The following is a 20,789-nucleotide window of genomic DNA, read 5'->3' on the forward strand; positions in this document are numbered from 1 at the left end:
TCCCGCATCAACCCATCCCCAAACGCGGTGCGCGTCTCCCGCGATTTCGCCTGGCCGTGATTGCGATAGCGACACTGCACAACCATATCATCTCAACCATCGTGCACGCCCATGCCTTCCATCCCTCGACAGCTCATGCTCATATAAAAACCGGCGTCGTCTAGGTCAACCTTGGCTGCCAAAGATGCCCGCTGCGACCGTCAACAACATCGGCGCCGCGTCTCGAAAGCGCGGCCGCCGCAGAGAGGAAGTCGCCGCCGACTACGATTCAGATCAAGCAGATGAGCTCGTACATGTCCACCAGGCCAGCTCCGGGCTGCGCAGTGAGCCGGTGAGTCTGCCGTTCCCTGCACTCCTCAGCAAGCCCGAATCTGGCTGACATGCAACTCGCAGCAGAGGAAACGCCCGCGTGTCTCGGAGCCGGCCAGCGCCCACAAGAGGGCTGCACAGCCCAGGACTGGGGCCAGAGCCGCCCGCGACCCTTCAGATGCGTCGAGCGAGGATGAGCAGGATGTCCCGATGGAAGACGCGGCAGACCGTCGCGATGAACCGGCCGCTACGCAGTACGAGATCATGCGAGATGCGGGATTCAAGCACCTCGAGCACGCCGACGAGGATGACCGGCGCGCCACGCAGAGGCTGCAACAGAAGAGCCTGGCTCGTCGGACCAACCGCCCCGGCGATCTCAACCACGCCGCCGAGAATGGCATACTCGAAAGCATCGAGTGCATCAACTTCATGTGCCACAAGAGGCTGCACGTCCCGCTTGGCCCGCTCCTCAACTTCATTGTTGGTGAGAACGGCAGCGGCAAGAGCGCCGTCCTCACCGCCATCACCCTCTGCCTGGGCGCCAAGGCCAGCTCCACCAACCGCGGCGGCAGCTTGAAGAATTTCATCAAGGAAGGAGCTGAAAGCTCTGCCCTGATTGTCAAGATCAAGAACCAGGGCCATGACGCGTACCAGCGCGATCTCTACGGCGACGTCATCATCGTCGAACGGCACTTCAACCGCAACGGTGGGAGCGGCTTCCGCCTCAAATCCCAGAACGGCAAATTAGTATCCGACAAGAAATCCGAGGTGGACCAGATCGTCGAGTATTACTGTCTCCAGGTCGACAACCCCTTAAACATCCTTTCCCAGGACAACGCGCGCCAGTTCCTCAACCAGGCCTCTGCCAAGCAAAAATACAAGTTCTTCCTCCAGGGCGTCCAACTGCAACAGCTTGATGACGACTACCGCATCATTGAGGAGTACGCCACCTCAAACGAAAACAAGGAAGGCGATCTCGAGATCCGGCTGGAACACGCGCAAAAGGAGTACGACAAGTCAAAGAGGGAGTATGAAATCTTCTTGCAGGCTGAGGACATGCGGAAACAGTGCCGGCTGCTCTCCCAAAAGGCAATCTGGGCCCAGGTAGCCGAAGCCGAGCGCAAGACCGAGCGGAACGAGGAGGATATCTCCCAGGCCGATGGGCAGATCGCGGGCGCACAGCACGTGCTCACGCAGAGGACCCAGGAGCTAGAGGTCGTCGACGAGAAGCTGGCACAGGCTGAGGAAGCTCTGAGAGCCTCCAGGGAAGATGGCGAGACTCTGAAAGCCAACTTTGATAAGGCCCAACAGGACTATGAAGATGCCCAGAAGGATCTGGTTAGAATCCACAACAATGAGCGTGACGCACGCTCTCAAGGACAGTCTGCATTAGAAAGCATCAACGAGTACGAGAAGAGGATACAGGAGGAGGAGCAGAGGCTGCAGGACCTGAACGGGGATGCACACGCTCGGAAGATTGGAGAGCTAGAGGCAGCCCAGGCCAGGCAGCAAGAAGTTGAGACGGAGTCCGAGACTGCGAGAAAGAAGCTCCCCGATATCAAACAGGCCATTTCGGACGCGGACAAGGAGTCCCAGACCATCGACAAGTACATTCACCAGAAACAGGACGAGATCAGGGCGACGCAGAACAGGATCAAGGAGCTGGAGCGAGGGCAGGGATCGCTCTATGAAGGGTATGAACAAGCGGTGCCCAATCTGCTCAGGATGATCGAGCACGATGCCGGGTTTGATCACAAGCCCGTCGGGCCCATCGGCGCCCACGTCCAGGTCAAGAAGCCGGTCTGGTCACCGATCTTGGAAAGGACATTCGGAGAGACCCTGAACGGCTTCGTCGTCACGAGCAAGCGCGATCAACAGCGGCTCCGAGACATGATGAAGAAGCTGGGCCTGAACAGGTGTCCCATCTTTATCGCCAACCCAAGGCCGATCGACACCTCGAGGACGGAGCCTGACGAGAATTTCGACACCATTCTGCGTATCCTCAAGATCAACCACCCGCTAATTCGATCCCAACTCATCATCAACCATCGGATTGAGCAAACCTTGCTTGTCGAGACGAAGCTGGACGCCGAGCGCATCATGATGGACAGCACTGGACCGCCACGCAACGTCGTTGCATGCATTCATCTCTTTAAAGAGAAGGGTTTTGGGTGGGGGGTGCGTGTTATGGCCAATGCAAACAGGGTCACCTCTTCGCCAGTCCGCCCTCCCGACCGGAACCAGAAGCCTCGTCTCCGTAGTGACTCGCTCCAAGAGGTGTCCGTTCAAAATGAGAGGATGAAGCATCTCGAGTTGGAGCTGAGTGAAGTCCGGCAGCAGAAGCAGCAGCAGCAGCAGATCACGCAGCAGGCCCGGCGAGACTTGGACAAGGCCAAGAAGACTATGGACTTGAACAAACAGAGGCTGCGGGAAATCAAAGTGGAAATCGAAGACATCCAACGGGAACTCGACTCTTTTGATGGGGCTGACGGGCGGCTTGAGGGCCTCCGCGAGGACCTGAAGAAGCATCAGGAGGATTACGACTTCCATGGTGGCCAATATGGCGCCCTTACCCTGAGAAAGACAGAGCAGAACAAGCGGGTTGAAGAACTCAAGGCAGTCCTCAACACCGAGAGGAAGAGCTTGAAAGAGTTCGAGGCGAGATTGAGGAAAGCCGAAGACAGAGTCAAGAGGTGCACCGACTCGCGCAGCATCTCTGTGCAACAGAAGAACGAGGCTCATGACAGCTTGCGGATAGCGCAGAACGAGAAGGCGAGGCTTGAAGGCAAGCGAGCGAAACTGGAAGAGACAGTACGCGAGATCACTGCAGCGGCATCAGAAGCGTGTCCAGAGCGGGCCCACGTGGGGGAAGGGGAGACATACGACGCCCTGCTGATCAGCTACGAGTCTCTACGCAAGACCCTGAAAGAACGCGAGCGCAGGCGGGGCACGACCGATGAGCAGGTGATAGGTCGAGCGAACACTGCGAGGACAGAACTGGAGCAGCTCAAGGAGGAGATCGAGCTGGTCAGAACGGCCAACAGGAACTTCAAGAAACTCCTCGAGAATCGTCTGGAAAAGTGGAGGATGTTTCAACGCTATATCTCTTCGAACTCCCGCGCCAACTTCATGTTTCTTCTCAGCGAGCGTGACTTCAGGGGCAGGCTTATTCTGGACCACTATACCCACACTCTCGAGGTACAAGTCGAGCCCGATAAGACCCGCAAGAATGCTGCCGCTCGCAACACGAAGACCTTATCCGGAGGCGAGAAATCTTTCTCGTCAATCTGCTTGCTGCTCGCGATATGGGAGGCCATGGGCTCTCCGCTCCGGTGCCTGGACGAATTCGACGTCTTCATGGACAACGTCAACCGTGCAATCAGCACAAACATGCTGGTAAGTTGCAAATCCACAGCCCAGGGGCCCAGGGCTGCCGTCGCTAAAACATCGCAGATTTCCGCCGCGCGCAGCTCTATCAGCCGACAGTACATACTGATCACGCCAAACGCCATCGAGGGGCGGGCGAGCTTGGACAAGGACGTGAAGATCACCAGGTACGTTGAGAGGCGTCTCATGCCCTAGGAACTCGCGGGAGACTGACAGACTGCTTCAGGTTGACCGATCCTCGCCAGAGGCGACTTGCAGACTTTTAGACAGATGAATCCACGTTTCTCGTGATGACAGTGCGCGATTGTTTCGCATCACAAAAAGCAATTTGCGCGGTCATCTTGGGCGGTGTCCATGAGTGTTGGGACGCAGCGGAGGTTCTGACTGCCAGGCGTTTGGGCGTACACTGCACATCACCTTCAGCACCACTTATTCTTGGGGCCCAGGCACTGCCGGTTTCCGAACACAAGGGCAGCGGAAGCGGCGAGTTACGGGGCCCCTCGCCATACTTGCTTCATACATGTAGTACTACAAGAGCGCTTCGCTCGCGTGGGAGTATTTACGTCTCCAGACGTGTTCCCAGCCTGCAGCTGGGCGGTTGTATTAAGTAGTAGAGAGTTTTTCATGACCTTGCTAAATCCGCACGCCCTTACTTCTCAGGACATTCAGACCTGCACTCGCTGTGAAGCCCACCCAGGTCCCCATTGACCTCAAGGTGCTGCCGAGCTCGTGAGATTCGGCCAGTCGCCTCTGGAGGAACTTTCTCGTCTCGTGGAATCCGGTGGAGTGATCGGTTGTCATGAACAGCTCGGTGGATGCGTAAATGGCGGACAGGGAGGCGCGCTTCGTGTACCAGGACGGGTCGACGGCTGTGTCGCCGACAAGAAACCAAATCTCGTCAGACAACTTGGCCAGCTCCCCAAGGGACGCCGGAACGCAGGAGGGCTGGGCCATGATTGCGAGTGCCTGTTCGACAGTCCCGTCAGCAGTGGTGGGGAGAAAAAACTGTGCTGCTAAGCTCGACTCACCTCTTGCAGTTTCCCGATGACATGCTTGTTGCCCATGAGCCTCTCCCACGCCAAGAGTTCCACCTTTGCTCCCACACCGAGAGCTTTTGCCTCTTCACCCCCGAACAGGGCATTCGCTTTCATGGCAAGGGCCTCCCGTTGCGACACAAGGTGCCATTGGACCAGGGTGAAGACCCCGTGGGGAAGCAGGTTGGCACTGATGTCGAGGTAGCCAGCGTCCCTGGCGCCAAGTGCGAGGGTCTCTGGTGTGAAGCCGTGCTGGGGGATGTGTGCGTAGGCCGCGGCCAGGATGGCGCGCTCGGTGGGGGAGAAGGGCCCAGCGGGCTCAGGGTGGTCGTACGAGTGGAAAGAGCGGCGATTTGAAGATGGAGGCGGAGGCGAGAGGCTGCCGGGCAACAGAGACCGTCTTGACCGGGTTGGCCGGGGCAAGTTTGCGGCAGTGGGCAGGCCGGCACCAGCACCAGCACCAGCACCAGCACCAGCAGGAGAGGCCGGGCGACCCAAGGTGCGTAGCACGCGGTACGATGTTGTGCAGGACGTTAGCCTGCGTGCAATTGGAGGCATGGCTGCTGGACAATGTTGAGGGTGCCGTTGTCTGCGTTGTGTGGCGGGTTCTGGGCGTTGGCAAAGAGATCATCTCACATGAAGTAATACATGCACATTTCACCCTTGGCGCCCAAGCTCGGGCTGGAGAGAAAAGCGGCTGCTCCACCCAGATGCCTCACTTCCGTCTTCGAGATCGGCCGACGTGCAGCCAACAGGGTTGTTCCTGCAAGTCTCAGAGCTACCTAGGTACAGTGCCATGCTAAGCGAGCTCCTGCAGGCTTCGTCCCAGGTACCTAGGTACCTTGTTTTACTTGCTTTTCCACGCTCGCACACACACACACACACACGCAGTACCCAACAAGTGAGCCCGGGTACATGTTCCCGTGTCGAGGCCTGTGTTCAAATACTCTTCTTCTTCCTGTATCTGTTTTCGCTCCCATGCGATCCTGTTTTGCGAGTCCCCATTGGCTTGAGTTGCAGGTACCACGACTGAGCCTGCTGTGGTGGACAAGCGTCGAGTCTTCAATGTACCTAGGTACCTATGTCTGTCTGCGCCTGCGTGTCTGTGCACCTGCGGGAACGCTGGGGCTAGAGGTCTGTGTTCCCGCCCTGTCAGGCTAGGGTACCCAACGAACCTTGCAGGCTGGCAGGGCATTCAACGTCCCATGGGGGCGTCTAAGACGGGAGAGTTGATGCTAACTTGCCTCAGTCATTGTCCTTGGTTAAGAAATCGGGACTCTGAACAGCGGCCTTTTTTATTCTATCCGGCAGGTGTGGTATACATACAGCTCATCACTGTCTCGATCATGCTGGTAGGCTCATGCTTCCATCCACAGCTTCACATTCTGCCGGTGTCCACTGCAGGCTGTCGTTTCTCATCAATGGCCTCATGTCTGGCGAAGACGCACGCATGCCTTCCACTGCTTATAGGCATATCGATCCCACCGTCATATCATGGGTTTGCGCGTACGACATCTTCTGGCCTGTACAACTGATCGGCCACTGCGCCGCCCTCTCTCGGCCCTCCACTTCTCCGGCTCTTCCTCGTCCTTGGGTAGAACTCCCCCACGTTCTCGGCCGGTGTAGCCTTTCACACCGAACATTTCCCCAGAGACAAGCATGGGGCCATTGACGAGGTCACTGAGTCTGGGCTGCCCACAGCCAATCACCAACCTATCTCCCATGACAGGTCATTTGTGGCTTGGCAGGAGAGGTTGCACAGACACGGCCCTTGGACCAACACACACAGTTCACAGGATTGGATGACAACTTTGGAAGCATTGTATCACCTGGCCTGTCCCTTCCATGGGGGAATGATACCCACCCGGCTGGGCCTTGAAGGTGGCAGTGACTGAATCAGAAGCTATCGCCGTGGGCCCGATCATGTCTACCTCGATGAGGACCGTGGGGAAGGATAGATAGGCCAGACCGGTGGGATCACAGCCGCCTTGGAGCCGGTCCGGAAAAGATTGACTTCCCCTGATATTGATTCTAGTATCCCCTGACGAGGCCAGGCCCCATGTGTGGGGATCCAGCGGTGTGATATACCTATCATCTCCCACCCCTATTTCACTCCCCTCAAGTGCACACAGGCACCCCGTCAAGTATCTTGATCTACAAGGACACCATTACGCTCGCGGCAAACCCAATTTGTCCAACCAAGGTAAGCTATGTGATCTATGTCCAGTCTCGCTGTGTCTTTACCGGAAGTCTGACGCCCCACGGTTGCTGGACAAGTGATAACTCCGCAGCTGGAGCCAGCCGGGGCGCGCTGGCAGGGTCTGGGCGATCATCTTCGTCTACAGCAGGCTGGGGCACGGTGCTCAGCTGGCACTGGATTTCCTAAGCACACTCGAACGCTCTATTGTCCTGTCTTGCTATCGGCAGAGGCCACGTCGACCAAGAGCCTCGGGATCTTGACGCCGCTGATCCGGCCTAGGTGCCGTTCCTTCATCACCTTGACTCTGCAAGCGGTAACGTCACATTATCCTCTTTGTGGTGGGTGGCATTGGGCGCTCAAGATGATTCGGAGTGCAGGAGGGCGCAAGCTGTGGTCCGGGGCTTGCAGCAGCAGCGCTCTCGGGGGGGGGGGGCGGGGGAGCTTCTGCTTGTGGCATGCGACTTGTCCACAGGGTGGCCACCCAAAGATGGCTGTGCGTGGTCGGGCTCTTAATCAGAACTAGGGGTACAGCCGACTTTGTGTGTGCATGAAGACCTGTGCATAAATTACGGGAGGAACCCACTGATTGAAGAAAAGTAGGTTCTACTATGTGGCCCGACCACGAGCGAGCCCACTCCCGTCCTGCGCCTGAAGCAACAAGTGACTTGTCGCTCTGTTCCCATCCGCGGGATTGGGCATCCATTGACTGCAAGAGAGCTGCCCATTCCACTTGCTCACAGGGCGTCGCACGCCGCCATCGAATTGTAGAAACCAAGCCCGGCACGACCTGCTACGGATCACGAGGCCGTTGTTGTCTGCTAGGCCACCCACAGCTCACATAGCGGCGGGGACCTTTCCTCCTGTGGCGGAAGATACACATTGCTCGCCCGAAACTTTGAGTTTGGATGCGGATGATGGTCATAATAGTCCTGGCGCACGCGAGCCAGCGAGGCCGGCCGTTGAGACACCATGCGAAGCTGTATGGTCTGCGGCCGGTCTTTGCAGCAACATGAGTTCCGAGATCAGGAAGCCTGCGTATGGCCCAGAGGATAGTCCGTACACTGGTTTATTGGGATTTCAGTGGTGATGCGTCACGGTCAGCGGTAGCGGCATCTTGGGCAAGTGATGGCAGACATGGTAGTACATGGACCGAAGGAGCGAAGGGGTGAGACTTATTGCACATACAGCCCAGCCCGCAGCATGATTGGCAAGGACATGGATCACGTAGCTAGTATTCACGGTCCCTTGTCGGCCCCGTGTGATGGGGCGCTGAGCTCGCATGTGTACATCGTATACCTACCAAACGGTCGAGTGTTAATCGAGCCCGAGTGGGCACCTTTGAGCGACTCCAATTGCGTGAGACCCCCCTCCAGCTCCCAAGCCCTGCTGCACATGACGCCCTCAGGGAACTAGGTTGCTTGGTGGGCGCACGAATGATTCGTCCCGGTCACTCCTGGTGGACTTGTGAATGCCCAGGTGGTAGTGGTGACTTTGTCGACGGGCAGCGACGGGGTCGGGAAGTGCACGGGTCAGGCTGCCTCCCTGCAACGAGATGGCCGACCGTAATAGTCCCAGAGACATTATTGTGCGTAGCCCTGGAATTTGAGTTTCCTCGCCAGGCAGCGCCGGCCCATCCCCATGCCGAACGCCGCCTTGAACAAGCAGAACGGCTGTCCACTCCGCATGCAGCCTCGCACGACGAATCCTGACGAGCTCGCCTTTGGAAGAACCGTAAAACATGCCAAAGGGCTGCCCGTCGTATCATTGTGCCGTCGACAGTAGCCAGGTTATCTGCGGCCCAGTATCCACGAGGACTGACGGGGTGTGTGGGAGGCAGCCATGCGGGGCCGTGAGCACACCTGGTGCGACTGACCATGCGCAGGAAGCTTTGGCAAGTCGCCAATATAGGTCAATAAATAAGGTAGTTCGCACTACAGCAGAGCAGTACGTCGTCCCATGGGTGCGGTACTCGGCGCTGGCAGCTGATAGGACAACGAGGTGCGGCACCATACTGCTGCTGGGGCAGGGTAGAGTTACAATGTTGGCGAGCTGTGCCGGAGTGAAGACAGACAGCTCGCGACGGAACTACATGTTGGACCGCCCAGGGGGGCGACCGTAGGAACACTTGAACACACCCCCACCCCCACGCCGTCGGTCCACTGGCCAGATGGGAGCAAGGCTGGACGGATCGTTGCACGACAGGCGCCGACGAGCATCTGGATGCAAAAGTATTGCATTGTGCGTGTGTCCGAGAGCCTTCGCACCGGTCAGGATGCCATCAGCCATGAGGCTCCTGGGCGGAGCGGACAAGCGGACAAGCGGACACGCAGGTCGGCTGCTGGCCGTGTGCTGGTTTCTGGGGTTGGAGTGCTGGGTGCTGGGCAGCAATGTAAGGAGCTTCTTCCATCTTGGCCTGCAGGCTGCGGCACTAAGGCGGTGCTAAAAGATGTCAGCACGGACCAAGAAGCCGCGAACTGTATGCGACCTTCCGTTTCCTGTATTATGCCCTGAGTCCCTGACTGATATCGAATACCTAGGTGCCTAGGCAAGGCGAGCGAGAGCCCGTCGTCTGGCTCTGGACTGGACCACATTGCGTGGTGGTGGTCAGTCTCGACCGGGTCCATCATGACGACCTCGGGAGTCCTTTGGGCTATAGCATTTGGGAACCACCTGCCTCATCCAAGGTGATAGACACGAAATTGTCTGTCTAGGTGATGATGAATTAAGATGAGGTTGCGAACCAAAAACCACCTCCCCCCCCTCCTCACGGCCCACTGGGGTAGCGGGCGGTACATGCACAGGTATCCATGTACCTAGGTATCGATAGACGTGCCCCACTTGACCCTTGCTCGACCACCGCCCAGCCTAGCACGCCGAACCAATCAGAGCCCGTCATGGGCACAGTACGGCAGACCAAGCTGTGCCTGGCTTGGCAGCTTGGACCAGGCAATCAAGACGGCAGGACGGGAAGCAAGATTGGATTCCCTGTGGGAGAAAAATCCGAGCTGCGCCGGTCGTGTCGTGTCGTGCCTTGTCGTGTCGTGTCGTGTCGTGTCCACCACGCTGAAGCTGCACACTGCACACTCACTCACCCCGTACCCTCGTCGTCTCCCGCCCGAGGCCTATTGGCACCAACGCGACACGACACAACCCACCCATCCGAATCCCAACCCAACCCCAAACCATCCCCAATCCGAAGCCCAAGCCCGCGCAAGGCTCGTGCCGCCACGAGGAAGCGCCGGTTAGCCTGGTCGCCGTCACTAGAGTCCCGGCAGGTTGGAGCGTCCCTGGAGATCCAGATACCCAGCCCAGCTCCCGGCAGACCCAGACCTAGCAGCAGCTGGACTTACTCCCAGGCCACACAGCCAGACAGACGGACCGACGACTTTTCTGCCCTGCCTGCCTTGCCTGCCCTGCCCTGCCCTGCCCTGCCCTGCCCTGCCCTGCCCTGCCCTGCGCCGCGCCACCCGCCCCATCTGCCTCTCCTCGCAGTAGAGCTCCTTCTGAGGTACACACACACACACACACAGTCTCACGGTCCCACCGTCCACCATTACTACTGGGACCCCTTCCTCCTGTTCCCCGTCTCACCACCTTCTCCTGCCACCCGGCCCAGCAGTCTAGGTACGTACAGCCAGCCTGCCAGCCAGCCTGCCTGCCAGCCAGCCTGCCTGCCTGCACACCTACCTACCTTGGTAGACCGGCCAAGCCTGCCTCGTTAGCTGACACCTCGACTGCAGCAGGATTGGAAGGAGACGCGCACACGGCCAGAGACCGACGACCAGGGGCAGCGAGATCCGGCAGCAACAGCAGCTCCAGCTCCAGCTCCAGCAGCAGCAGCTCCCTGCATTGCATTCCTCTCCCGCCTCGGCCACAGGTGGGTGTGCTCTTCCGCTGTCCAGTCCATCACACCAGACCCTCAGCTCCCGACCTTGTCTGAGTAAGTATGCATCCTCGCTTGCGCGTGTCCCCTGCTCCGCCCTCGAGCACCTGCTTACCTTGCCAGCCAGCTTCTTGTAGCATTACGCGCCTGCCCTGCTTGTCCAGCTCGCCCTTTCCGCCTGCGACTGCCAGAACCAACCCACCTCCGCACCTGGGCTGTAGAATAGCCTGCCTCCACGCCGTCGTCGTACCCGACCTCACGGGCAATCCTGCAACTGAACACGACGTCGGATCACAACCAGTCCAACCCCCCCACCCCCTTCCTCTCCTTCAAGTAGACCGCGATCTACCCGACAATCGACAATGGGTGAGTGGCTCTCGTGATTACCCATCATCGATCAAGAAACACAGACCCCCAGCCCAGCCCAGCCCAGCCCAGCCCGGCGCCGCTCCCTCGCCCTCCCACCCCCCAAAGGAGCTGTGACCTGCTGTGGCTTTTCACTGCGCTCCCCTTCTGGTCTTCTCTGAGGCCCGGAGTGAGACATGCAATTGCATCTACCATCCTCCGTGGTTCCCATCGGCCACACGGCGCTCTGCGGCTCCCATCCAGCGCCTGCAGCTGCCGCGTCGGGCATTCCACAACTCTCTGTTCCCTGACCCTCACGCCCTAACTGGCCCTCGCCCTCCGCCCTGCAATCCCTCACATGCACCCTTACTGCCCTTTGCACGTTGCCTGCTTTGGCCTCGCATGCCGCCGCCGCCGCCGCCGCCGCTGCTGCTGCTGCTGCTGCTGCTGCCGCCGCCGCTCTGGGCCATGTACCCCGTCCTCCCTCGCCCTCCCTCACCCTGCCGCCGAGGCTACTGTCCCTCCCAGCACGCAGAGGTACCTCTACCCTGACCTCTCACCATTCCATTTCCACCTCGCTTCTGCCGCCAGACGTTACCATTTGCTGCGGTCCCATCCGTGGCGGGCGCAGGTGTGCTTGCCCTGCCCTGCCCTACCTGCTTCCATGAGCTCACCCACACCCTCTTGATGCACGCTCATGCCGTGCCTTTCCACTATCGGCTGTGATCCCCACGCCCGTCCTCGCCGCCGCCGCGCTGGCCCCCAACACCTCCTGCTGCAGTGCTGCCACTCCCTCTCGCTTGCCACAGCCTACAAATCTGGCCCTACATCTACCCACCGCGCCCCTCCCGCCTCCCTCCAGTCCACTCGTCCTCATTCTTGTTCCTCTTTGGCCCCGCCATCTTCCGACTGCTCCCAGGCACTTGGATCTGATCTAACCTTGGATATTTCATCTAGCGGATTCTGGCGACACCTACCGTCCCGTGAGTATTACGCCCTCCCTCCCTCCCTGTCCTCTTCTTGCTGCCCTCTGCAGTTCTCCTGTCTCCTGCCCGTCTCACTCCACTTTCCATCTGCACCCGGCTTTACGGCAATGCCCCCCCCTGGATTGAGCTGGACGGGACGAGTTAGAGCTCGGCGGCTGGGCCAACCCATCAGGGTTCTTGACCCGCCGCTAAAACTGTGGGCCAACCCATGCCACCGAGCCACCGGCCGAGTGCGTTTTTGAGCTGAGCTCCAGCTGTCGCTGTCAACCGGGCTGCCCAGCTGGAGCTCCTGATGGCCTTGTCCGCCGCGCCGCCAACAACAACAACAATTATTTCCCTCGCATCTTGGTGACCTTTCCAGCCAGCCACGTGCACAGGCGACTGACAACACATGCAGCGCGAGAGATCCCGATCTCGTCGTCGATCACGGAGTCCGGTCCGCTCTGCAAACCGCGGTCACCGTTCCCTCTCACCACGAAGCGGTTCTCGCAGCCCTAGACAACGACGCTCGCGAAGTCCCATGACCGGCCAAGGCGCACCTGCGGGAGGATCGGGCCAGGGCTACAGGCAGCCACACCAGTCCTACGAGGATCGCCAGCAGGCAAGAGAGCAAATGATGAGTACCGTCCGGGAGAACTCGCAGCAGGACCGCCGTGTCTATGTCGGCAACTTGTCTTACGATGTCAAATGGCATCATCTCAAAGATTTCATGAGGCAGGGTGGGTCTTCCTGGGCTAGGTAGAGACAAGATCGCGGGAATCTGGCACTAACGGGGTCGTTGTGCTTGTAGCCGGAGAGGTTCTCTATGCCGATGTCTTGCAACTTCCCAATGGAATGTCGAAGGTGGGCTTCTACAAGTAGCTTCTGGCTGGTTTCATTTTATTTCCCTTGCGGTCTCCCCTCTCATGGCACTCTTGATGGAACTGTTGGATTGACGGGTTGGGACGTTGTCCGATGGTGCTTGTAGGGATGCGGGTAAGTCGCACCGTCACTCTCCCACCAGGCCCGGCCCAGGCTGACACTCGCCTAGAATTGTGGAATATGCTACGAGGGACCAAGCTCAGAATGCCGTCCAAACTCTCAGCAACCAAAATCTCATGGGCCGCCTGGTCTACGTCAGGGAGGTGAGATTGAGCCCACCTGCGCGTGCCTGACCGCCCCAGGACAAGAAACGCTGAGATCAGAACAGGACCGGGAGGCTGAGCCTCGATTCAATTCTGGTGCCGCTGGAGGCGCCGGGGTCGGCCGTGGCGGATTCGGGCACGGTGGCCCCATGGGCTTCCAAGGTGGCCACGGTGGATATGGCGGCGGCATGGGCGGCGGCAACGACCGCCAGCTCTACATATCCAATGTTTGTGGCTTTCCGACATGGCCCTGATCCCCAGCGTAGAACTACAACTGACCGCGTGCCAGCTTCCTTACACTGTCGGTTGGCAGGACCTGAAGGATCTGTTCAGACAAGCAGGTACGATTCGGATACACTCAACGCAGTGCCATGCCCTTCCTGCTGCTGAGCGACGAGACACTGACTCAGAGCCATAGCTCGCACTGGCGGTGTTATCCGCGCCGACGTCCACTTGGGACCTGATGGACGACCCAAGGGATCCGGCATTGTAGTGTTCGAAACCCCAGACGATGCTCGAAACGCCATCCAGCAATTCAACGGCTACGACTGGCAGGGCCGCATCCTCGAGGTCCGTCCTGATCGCTTTGCCAATTCCGGCATGGGCTTCGGCGGCCGAGGAGGATTCGGCGGCCGCGGCGGCTTCGGCGGAGGCTACGGTCGCGGCGGTTTTGGCGGAGGCCGTGGCGGCTTCGGCGGAGGCTACGGTGGGCGTGGGGGTGGCTTCGCTGCGGGAGGTGGCTTCGACAACAACGCCGCCGCAGCCTCTGTCCCGCCCAACCCCTTTACCGATTTCGCCACAGCCGGCACCGAGAGGAGCGAGATCATCTATGTCCGGAACGTGAGTTTAGTCATCAAGCATGGACGGACCCTTTGCTCCACTGCTGTCCCGCGCAAGTAATAATCCGCTGACACTTTTTCTTTTTTTGCAGCTACCTTGGTCAACTAGTAACGAGGACCTGGTCGAGTTGTTCGGAACCATCGGCAAGGTTGAGCAGGCCGAGATCCAATATGAGCCAAGCGGTCGCTCCCGCGGCACTGGTGTCGTTCGATTCGATGCTGCCGAGACAGCGGACACTGCCATATCCAAGTTCCAAGGTTATCAATACGGTGGTCGCCAGCTCGGGCTTAGCTATGTCAAGTACCTCCAGCCAGGCGGTGGCGACGCCATGGACACCGACCATGGTGGCATGACCCAGAGCGACATCATGTAGTCGCCATACCCAACGATACGAGTACTCGAAACCTGCTCAAAGCAGTGTGTGTTCTCACAAAATGAAGGGTTCTACCCACATCTTCCGGCCCGCTCGTTATCCACGTGTTTTAATTCGTCTTTTGGCATTTCCTCTCTTTACGTTTTTGTTTTTTTTCAGTTATCCACCCGACTCTTCCGCGCGCTCAGGTCACGGTCGTCTACCGCGAGAGCTCATTCAAACTGTCGACAAGGTGTTCCGCACCGGCCCGAAAGCACGCACGCACACAAAAGGAGAGACAAAGAAAAAGGAGTGAATGTGACTTGGTCTGAAGTGGATTTGCTCGGAGCGACCGTGAGGCGAGAGCCCGACACGCGTCGATTTTATGGACTTGATGGAGGATCGGAACGCTCTAAGTTAGATTGTCGAATAGCATCTGATTCTCATCGGAGGCGTTACTGGGGCTGGCATCGGGCAATGGCGTTGTGGTGTGCACGGGTCGACACGGTGATATGATCGCGTATGATTGCTCGCAAGGGGCTTGCTCCGGAGGTTCTCATCGGGAACGAGAACCAGGGCTGTAGGATTATTTGGTGCCGTATCCTCGTTCCCAAAGGACGACGCATCGCGCAGATACCCAGGCCGGTGGCTTGGCGGTTCCGCATGCAGGCTTAGTAGGAGACAGTGAGTTGTGAGATGTGACGGATGGCTCGACTTGTCTCCCCGGCGCACCCCTGGTGGTCGGCGCGTTGGACCGGGAGTGACGGGCAGCAAAATCATCAACTACCAGCTGCCGCGTTGTCAAGAATTTAATATCATGGATAATTGCCACCGCACGGCCAATATCCCATTGCTCTGCATGTGCTTGCAGCGTGCATTGCCCCTAAGGAGACCCGCGGGTTCTGCAGCCCCTGTGCCAGAACCTGTCAACGCGCCTTACCGAGATACCTCCTGCCAGGATTTCCGCATGATACCCACCTGCTGATATGTATTCCGGCTGCGATGAGCTGGATGCTTGCTCGACCGCCGCCGGCCATTGCGGCCTGAAACGAACCATGTCTCTGCACAAACAAACATGGAGTTTGCTGTTCCCGCCCTGACGAGTGTCTGACTCTTTTGCCGAAGGGTGGCATGACCCAAGAGAGGTACTTGTAGCGTGCCGACAGAATATATCTTGGCTAAAACCCCAAGCTCGGTACGTTGGTTGGGCCCGATCTGTCACTTTAAATCCTGCAAGACATTTGTCGTCGCCGGATAGTCCCAGAAGCCAGGGGGAGCGAAGAAAGGCATACCCCATACCTGGGGCTTACATCCAGCCGGTTACGAATGCTCGTGTGCTGCCGAGAGAGAAATCGCACAAAGCACACGACAAGATACCTGGGCGAAGTATCACCAGGTAAGGGTCAACGACTGAAAAGGGGGACGGCGGTCGTCACGTCTTATACTTGGATGCCTCGAGACAACGGATATTACGACATCAAGACAGCTGGATTCAAACAGAACGTGAGGAATGTGCGAGATACACTACTTGAAATGCACCAGCTGCGGCAGGCGGTGGGAGGCACACAGGAAGCTTGCAAGCTGCGAAGAACCGGACGAGGATGTCAGATGCCCGGACAATCTGGTCATGTATGTTGGTATTGCAAGAAGGCCCGAGAAAGGGGAGTGTGAAGATTGTAGAAGACTAAGAGAGGTGATAGAGAGCCTAGAAGATGGAGACGAATAGGGAATGATTGTGGAGCTGGAGCAGGCTACAATTTAAGGATAGATTTTATTGGGTGAGAAAACTGTGTCTCGGTCTGCCCAGGTGTCACTAGTCCCCGTCGCGCCGTGCCGTCGTCGTCGTCGTCGCACCTTCTCCATCTGATGCTCGCCGAGTGACAACTAGGTCGACGCCCTGGACCGGAAGTCTACAAGGGTACAGCGAGGTGATCTCGTTGAAGCCATGAGAGAGAACACCCCCCTTTCCCCCCGACAGGTCCGTCATGTCTATCCAGGCCCTGCGTCTTGGGCGTGGGCGGCCATCTGTGATCCCCGCCCCACCATGTAAACAGCTCGGAGCCTGGCGGCCTTCCAAATCACTAAGCCGCGGTCTTCTTCTTCTTAGACTTGGTCTTGCGCTTTGTCCGAACCCTTGGCTTGAGGGCAAGCATGCCAGCCTTGCAGATTTCGGCATAACGAGCGTAGAAGGCGTCCAGGTCATCCGACTGCACCACGGTGGCTAGCTTTACCCTCTGCCCTGCCTTCCTGTCGTCACCGGACTTGCCATTGGTGGCGCGAACAAGGACGGGGTAAGAAGCACCGCCTTCCGAGTCCTTGATATCTGCCAAGGCGTCCTTGGCCGTCGGCTCAGGGGCACTGGAATCGGGAACTAATGCAGTAAGGAATCAGCACGGAGGGGCCCTCCAGCGGGTTGGGATGAGTCGTACTTCGCTTCTGGGTTAGGAAAACCGAGCCATGGTCTTTGCCTTTACGAGATGTGAAAAGATCCCCGAGCTTGTTGAAGAACTATATTAAATGTCAGAATGGCGTGGGTGGATACTCCCGTCCTAAAGGTGGCATACCTCGTCGTGAGAGATGTGTGTGTTGGGCATGATGAAGACGGGTTAAGCTCGCGATGGAAGGCGGACCCGGCTTGTTCCCGCAGACCAGCAGAATAGCCCGAGGGAGAGACTGCGCACGGAGGCCTGGCTTGTGGGTGCTTGGCCAGCCTTATATCGTCGGGGCCCCTGGTCACGTTGAGGGAGCTGTGGCTGATGATGGATGAGCAGGTGGATGAGTGAGGTCTGAGGCAGGCAGTCTGGTGAAGTCGGTAGTGGGGCCGGTGCAGGCAAATGCTAGCGTGTACCCCTCGACACTTGGGCTGGCTGGTTCTAGCCTGCGCCGTGCGGTAGTGAGTACTTGAGACAGTGCACTTCTCACATACCCGAGTGGGTGTAGCTAGCTATACATGCTTGCCTCCAAAGCACTTGCGCTAGACCCGTGCTGGACCCGCTGCGGGTAGGACCCACTTAAATTTTCAGACGGCGACTACCACATACAGCAGTGCTATCTGAAAATGCCCCTCCATACTCATGACAAACTCGCCGGATACAGTACATACCAAAGTCTGAGAGGGCTGGAACCAGGCAAAACACTGACGCCATGCCTCCCTCGAAGAAAAGGCGCGAACTTCTCCGGCCGTCCCTTCCCGCAGGCCTACTAAAAGAGTTGGGCAGCAGCGCGCCAACCTCATCGGCCTCGCGCAGGCCATCTCAGGCCCAGACACGAAAGGACAGGCGGAAGGAAGACAGGTCCCAGAAGCGACGGCGAGACACCATCGCTCCACGGCGACGCACTTCAAATGAGACTCTTTCCCGCGAGCAGTCAGCCGCGGGGAAAGTTTCCAAGCCCACCAAGCGCACACAGCCCACAACAGACGACGATGAGTTTGGCGGCTTTTCTGGGGAATCGGCGGACGAATGGCCTGATGAGTCGCCGGGTGAGTCTTCGGGTGAGGAGGATTTGAGCATGTCGACGCATTCAGGGGCGACCGAGTCCAAGCTGGCCAAGCGCGATGCAAAAGGCCCAGCTATTGACAACAAGCTGGCCGAGGATGACGCGGAGATTGCATTTCTCGAGAAGAAACTGGGAATCAAGTCACGGAAGACCCTGCCAAAATCGTTCCAGGAAGACGGCCTCGACGAGGTCCTCGGAGAGCTGGCTGAGCACGAGGACGATGAGGCCCTGCTTGCAAAGAGGAAGAGAAAGGCGGAGGCGGATGAATGGCTGGCACAGAAGAGGAGGAAGGCCGCCCAACAAGCTTCGAAGGGAAGAGGCGAGGAGAGCGACGAGGACGAGTCCCTGGACGACCTTGATCTTGGAAGCGACCTTGACGATGAGGCTGACTTCGATGATGACGAGGACCCCCTCGGTTCGGAGCGCGAGATGGAGGAGGCGCCGGTGCGGCAGCGCGAGAATCCCTACGTGGCTCCAATACCAGCAACCGCGGCCGCTCAGAAGTACGTTCCGCCGGCGCGACGTCAGGAGAGCGGCTCGGACGCAGAGCTGGTGTCGCGCATCAGGAGGCAGGCACAGGGATTCATCAACCGGCTCACGGATTCCAACTTGATTGCGATACTGGGCGATATTGAAAGGCTGTACCGGGAAAACCCACGGCAGCATGTCACGACCGTACTGGCGGACCTCATCCTGGTCCAGATCTGCGAGCCTACCAGCTTGTCAGACACCCTGCTGATCCTGTATGGCGGTTTCGCAACCGCGGTCTACAAGGTCATCGGCCCGGATGTTGGAGCCCAGCTCATCCAACAAACAGTCGATAGATTCCGCACGTACTATGCCGAGGTCTCGAACAGTGCGTCGAGAGAGGTCTCAAAACATACCTCCAACCTGATCACGTTTCTGGCACAAACATACAACTTCCAGCTCATCCGGTGCAACCTGATCTTTGACTACGTCCGGCTTCTGTTGGAGCACCTGTCCGAACTGAACGCAGAGCTTCTGTTGAGGATAGTCCGCATGGCAGGGCAGAACCTGCGGCGGGATGACCCGCTGGCCCTCAAAGATATCGTCGCCCTGGTACGACAGGCTGTCAACAAGGTCGGGGAGGCCAACCTCTCCGTGCGGACCAAGTTCATGATCGAGAGCATCAATGACCTGAAAAACAACAGGGTCAAGACCGGGGCGAGCGGGTCGGCGGTGATCCAAGACCACACGACGCGCATGAAGAAGATCCTCGGCTCGCTGAGCACAAGAAAGCTCAAGGCCACGGAGCCCCTGCGCATCGGTCTCAAGGACATGGAGGAATCGGACACCCGAGGCAAATGGTGGCTCGTCGGCGCGAGCTGGGCAGGCCGGGACGGCCCGCAAGAGAGGCTGGCCGAGAAGGAGCCAGCCGCGGAGGATGGAGATGAAGGCAGCTCTAGAGAAAAGGACAAGAAGACGGAGAAGGGCGGCGCAACTAGCATACTCGACGAGGACGAGGTGCCGGACCTGGCGGCGCTTGCGAGGGAGCAGAACATGAACACGGACGTGCGACGGGCGATATTCATAGCCATCGTGGGAGCAGTCGACTACGAGGACGCGTACAGGCGCGTGAAGGAGCTGCGGCTCACACAGAGCGGGCAGAGGAGGGATGTGGCATATGTGGCGATGCATTGCGCGGGGATAGAGGAATCGTACAACCCGTACTACAGCTGGGTGGCGCGCAGGCTGTGTGAGGACAAGAGGATCAGGTTCGCGTTCCAGGATGGCCTCTGGAACCTGTTCCGACGGCTGGGCGAGTTGCTGTTCGGCGAGGTGGACGAGGTGAAGATGGATGACGAAGAGGACGAGGGCGAGGGCGAGGGGACGGGGCTGCGGCGGATCTTCTGCCTGGGCAAGATGTTCGGGTTCATGGTGGCCCATGGGACCCACGGGCTGGCCGTGCTCAAGTGCCTCAACCTGCTGCACCTGAAACCCAAGACGAGGGATTTTGTCGAGGTGATGCTCATCACGCTGTTCCAGGAGCTCAAGGTGCTGGGTACCGAGCCCACGGCGATATTCGCGGCGGTGCCTGACAGGACGCTCTCCAAGGGGCTGGAATGGTTCCTGAGGACCCGGGTGCGGAAGACGAAGCTGTTGACGAACAAGAAGGAGAAGAAAGTGGTCAAGCGGGGATGTGACAAGGCCGTCGCAGCGCTTGCCAACGAAGAGCAAACAGCTGTGGAGAGCGGCTCACCCTAGGCGGGCGGGTGTCTTGGGAGCATACCCTACGACGGCAGATCGATTAATAAAGAACACGGGATGAGTAGTTGTCAAGTAGCAACAACGCCCAAGCAGCCAAGCTGGGTGGTCCCGGGACTTTGGGACCTGGCATACCACACCCGGCCGGAAAAGAACGGGTTTTTGGGGCGGCCAGGCAAGGGTTTTAAGCCGACCCGGCCCAGCCCAGGCCCACGCAGGCCCAAGCCCAATTGGCAGGGCCAGTGTCAGCACCCAGGCCTCAACCGTTGAACCGAACCTCCAAAAAAAGCTCATACAAAACACAGCTTGCAGCTACCTGGCATATAATAGAGGTAGCACAAACAAGCCAACAGTAGCCCGTGTATCTGCTATCCCAGGTGCCCAGGAGGTTGACGTGCAGGCCCCCAAGCTGCAAGCCCGGAGCCCCGAATCCACTCCTCAGACACAAGAGTCCACAAGCTCCATTCTCCATTCTCCAGTCCCGAGTCCCGCCTGCGTGCACCGTAGCGCGATCAATTCTTCCCGCCTCACTCCTTTGCTCCCGACAGGCAGCCAGCCACAACCGACGACACTCGAGCGTGCCAGTCCAGTCCAGTCCAGTCCAG

At 58.6% G+C, this 20,789-nt stretch overlaps 5 protein-coding genes across 5 annotated transcripts; 3 read left to right on the top strand and 2 right to left on the bottom strand.

Moving 5' to 3' along the window:
- Window positions 1-184: 184 nt before the first annotated feature.
- On the top strand, window positions 185-3,962 carry KVR01_007286 (DNA repair protein SMC6; the record flags this gene model as incomplete). The annotated part of the gene is made up of 4 exons (XM_044782661.1): window positions 185-331; window positions 394-3,705; window positions 3,763-3,863; window positions 3,923-3,962. 4 exons carry the CDS (start codon window positions 185-187, stop codon window positions 3,960-3,962), a joined length of 3,600 nt encoding a protein of 1,199 aa, XP_044643539.1.
- Window positions 3,963-4,329: 367 nt separating this feature from the next.
- KVR01_007609 (uncharacterized protein) lies at window positions 4,330-5,288 on the bottom strand (the record flags this gene model as incomplete). The annotated part of the gene is made up of 2 exons (XM_044785682.1): window positions 4,330-4,662; window positions 4,725-5,288. The coding sequence occupies 2 exons, from the start codon at window positions 5,286-5,288 to the stop codon at window positions 4,330-4,332; spliced, it is 897 nt and encodes a 298-aa protein (XP_044643862.1).
- A 3,280-nt stretch (window positions 5,289-8,568) lies between these two features.
- Window positions 8,569-9,049, top strand: KVR01_007131 (uncharacterized protein; the record flags this gene model as incomplete). Its single annotated transcript, XM_044784847.1, has 2 exons — window positions 8,569-8,615; window positions 8,764-9,049. The coding sequence occupies 2 exons, from the start codon at window positions 8,569-8,571 to the stop codon at window positions 9,047-9,049; spliced, it is 333 nt and encodes a 110-aa protein (XP_044643384.1).
- Window positions 9,050-16,541: 7,492 nt separating this feature from the next.
- KVR01_007368 (uncharacterized protein) lies at window positions 16,542-17,054 on the bottom strand (the record flags this gene model as incomplete). The annotated part of the gene is made up of 3 exons (XM_044783914.1): window positions 16,542-16,831; window positions 16,890-16,968; window positions 17,025-17,054. The coding sequence occupies 3 exons, from the start codon at window positions 17,052-17,054 to the stop codon at window positions 16,542-16,544; spliced, it is 399 nt and encodes a 132-aa protein (XP_044643621.1).
- A 550-nt stretch (window positions 17,055-17,604) lies between these two features.
- On the top strand, window positions 17,605-20,184 carry KVR01_007422 (uncharacterized protein; the record flags this gene model as incomplete). Its single annotated transcript, XM_044793965.1, has 1 exon — window positions 17,605-20,184. One exon carries the CDS (start codon window positions 17,605-17,607, stop codon window positions 20,182-20,184), a length of 2,580 nt encoding a protein of 859 aa, XP_044643675.1.
- Between the last annotated feature and the right edge of the window lie 605 nt (window positions 20,185-20,789).

Source organism: Diaporthe batatas (genome assembly GCF_019321695.1).
Source record: "Diaporthe batatas strain CRI 302-4 chromosome Unknown Contig00008, whole genome shotgun sequence".
Taxonomy (NCBI): domain Eukaryota; kingdom Fungi; phylum Ascomycota; class Sordariomycetes; order Diaporthales; family Diaporthaceae; genus Diaporthe; species Diaporthe batatas.